General features: G+C 39.6%; 1 protein-coding gene across 1 annotated transcript in view; it reads right to left on the bottom strand.

Moving 5' to 3' along the window:
• Positions 1-1278: 1278 nt before the first annotated feature.
• Positions 1279-2712, bottom strand: part of LOC116703411 (carbonic anhydrase-related protein 10) — a 136351-nt gene continuing 134917 nt past the window's right edge. The window contains exon 9 of the mRNA XM_032538128.1: positions 1279-2040. Within this exon, the coding sequence (XP_032394019.1) occupies positions 2018-2040 (23 nt within the window). The 3' untranslated portion in view covers positions 1279-2017. The remainder of the gene's footprint in view (positions 2041-2712) is intronic.

The raw sequence follows: 2712 nt of genomic DNA, 5'->3' as shown, positions 1-2712 counted from the left end.
TCCAGACACATCCGACCAATAAGAGGACTGAGCGTTCTTGTGTAATTTGTAGTGACGCATTTTGGTTGGCTGGGATTTTTCCATGTGAAACCCAACCAAGGGGAAGTTTACAAACTCATCAACTGATTAAGACCCAATCAAGACTAGAAGAAGAAGAAGAAAAAGGTAAACGACAGCTTTCCCATTCAAAAGGCCATTTGACCGAAAACGAAAATACGGCCAATCTTAAAAGTGGCGCTTTTAAGCAAAAGTTTGACTCGGGGACATTCACTTAAAGACCTTAAGTTGCATTTTGGCGCTTTAAACCTGCATTCTATCTAATTTCCAGCAGGGGGCGACTCCACTGTTTGCAAAAAGAAGTCTGTTTCTATAGAAGGTAACTGTGTAAATTAATCTTTGTGTTTTCGTTGGGTCGAATTTGAGCCATTTTCAAAGTTTTTATATCCCAAATATGGGTTTCGTTCAACAACATTGCCCAAAATGAACATTGATGCATGTATAGCAGGTGAAATATGTGATTACTTGAATTGACCTTTGGATGTTTTATTCCATTTTAAAGCATTTGAAAGACATTTTTAAATGGTTTTCGCAACTTTGACATATAGCGGTGATATCCACTCAACATCTGATCTGAACTGCTATTTTTTTTAAACTAAAAAAAATAGGTATAATGTAATAAAAATTAGGTTTATTGACCATGAATCAAAAAAAGTGACAAAAACATTGGGGGAAAAGAGCCAAAACCAGTTAACTTTCAATTTTTCGAAAGGCAATGGTCAACGGGAAGACAACACAAGGGTTTAAATAGCCGTGAATTTGTTTTTGGGTGTTTTCATCTTAAGCTTTTACCCTATTATTGTGTGTTTTTACATCATCAAAGTAAATTGGTACAATTTTGTTCGCATAAAAATGTCTTGTTCAATGTTCTCCCAACCAAGCTAGCTAGCTATCACTAGAGTTTGCTGGTAACCAGAGGTGGGTAGTAACGAGTTACATTTACTCCGTTACATTTACTTGAGTAAAAACCCAGTGGAGATTTAATTCACCCAGTGAATTAAATCTCCACTGGGTGACTCGCTTTCAGAAGGGTTGAAAATCCACAACTTTTCCCTTTTCATTGTTTAGCTTCGTGCATGTGTCATTGCGTCATCCAACCCAGGTCCACCCTCTTGTCCAAAAATCACCACGTCCGGTTTTGAAAAAAGTAAAAACCCTGTTGCAAAGGGTCGGCCGACCCTTTATGTTGCTGTGCAAAGCAGGGACAGGATGCCAGGTTAGTTCTGTCATCACTTTTTAATTAAATAACTTAAATACAGTTGAACTATTGTAAAATCATGCAACATTAGTGACCTATCCCTTTCCAATTCGGTTACATAAATCTGTTCAGGACTGTAAAATGTCAGAGTTGCAGTCTCTCCCTCTTTTTCCCCCCCTTCAGCTATGTAAATTGCAATTCACACATTTCAAATTCTCTTTGAAAATTACCTTCTTCTTTACTATGTGATATCAGAACCAGCAGATTTTTTTTTGTATCTCTCATCATACCACAGCTGGGTCTTTGTTGCAGGAGTTCAGACCATCAATGGAAATGCATTAATTCCTCCAGTCGATGGATGATCATTTCCACAATTTCCCTTATGTAGGCATGAACGAGCAGAGAAACGGAGTATACTGTAGTCTTTAAATAACATCTGAAAACCAGCCAAAGAAAATGATTGAGTGCCTTTGCATCTCCAGTCTTTGTGAGTTAACACAACAAATAAAAATACAGAAGGGAGAAGACTTTGGACTCAAAGTCTGGTCAAAGCCCTCGCTGTGGGAGGCCAGCACAGAAGATTGTTTGGAGTTGGGTCAGCTGAGCAGCTGAGATCAGTGTGGTTAAGATGTCTGAAGTAAAGCACGGCGCTTTTGCCTCCCGTTCAGCTCAGGTCAAACAGCAGGCTCGGCTCGGTTTGGCAGTGTGAATGAATTCCGCCTCTCCTCCCGTGGCCCTGCAGCTTGACATCTTTTTTATCTCCTACTTCAGGAGCCACTGATTCACTGAGGAAGAGAAGGACGAAAGGAGATAATTAGCACTGCGAGGATAAGCAGTGGGAAACAAAACAGAACAAGACATGCCTCAGGTTTCCAAAGTGGTGAAGAGAAAGACAAAGTGAGAAACAGAAAGTGCGCAGGAGACAAGGATAATGAGAGACAACGGTGAAGTAGAAAAAGGACTGAAACTCTGTCCCAATTTAAAACTATTTACCACTTCCATGCAGGTTGAAAGTAGTGCACTCACAGTAGAAAAGGGATGAAAAGATCAATTGTGTGCTCTAGACGGCCCCTGTTACCCCTCAAATGACAAATTTGCCTCGAGGGGCTTCACAGTCTGTACAGAATATGACACCCTCTATATTTAGACCCTTCATTTGGGGAAAAACTCAAAAGAGCAACAGCAACAGAGAGGTGCCTCTCCAGTACGGGCTGACATGAAATACATAGTCACTTTTTGTACTTAATAGACCAAATGAACCAAATTACAGTACCACCGTAAAGAATCTTTTATCTATCACTTCATCGTAGTACTTTTCTTAGTGTCAAGTGTCAAAATCATTACATTCTTTATTGTAATAAAAAAAAATTTCACAGAAAGACAGAAAATCAGACAGCAACAAAATGCACGCACAACAAAAGATATGAGGCAGCTCCACCGTGTGTGTGTGTGTGTGT

The sequence above is a fragment of the Etheostoma spectabile genome, chromosome 15, assembly GCF_008692095.1.
Source record: "Etheostoma spectabile isolate EspeVRDwgs_2016 chromosome 15, UIUC_Espe_1.0, whole genome shotgun sequence".
Classification (NCBI taxonomy): Eukaryota; Metazoa; Chordata; class Actinopteri; order Perciformes; family Percidae; genus Etheostoma; species Etheostoma spectabile.
The sequence above is the reverse complement of the archived record's forward strand: the minus strand, read 5'-3'. Positions and strand labels throughout refer to the sequence as shown.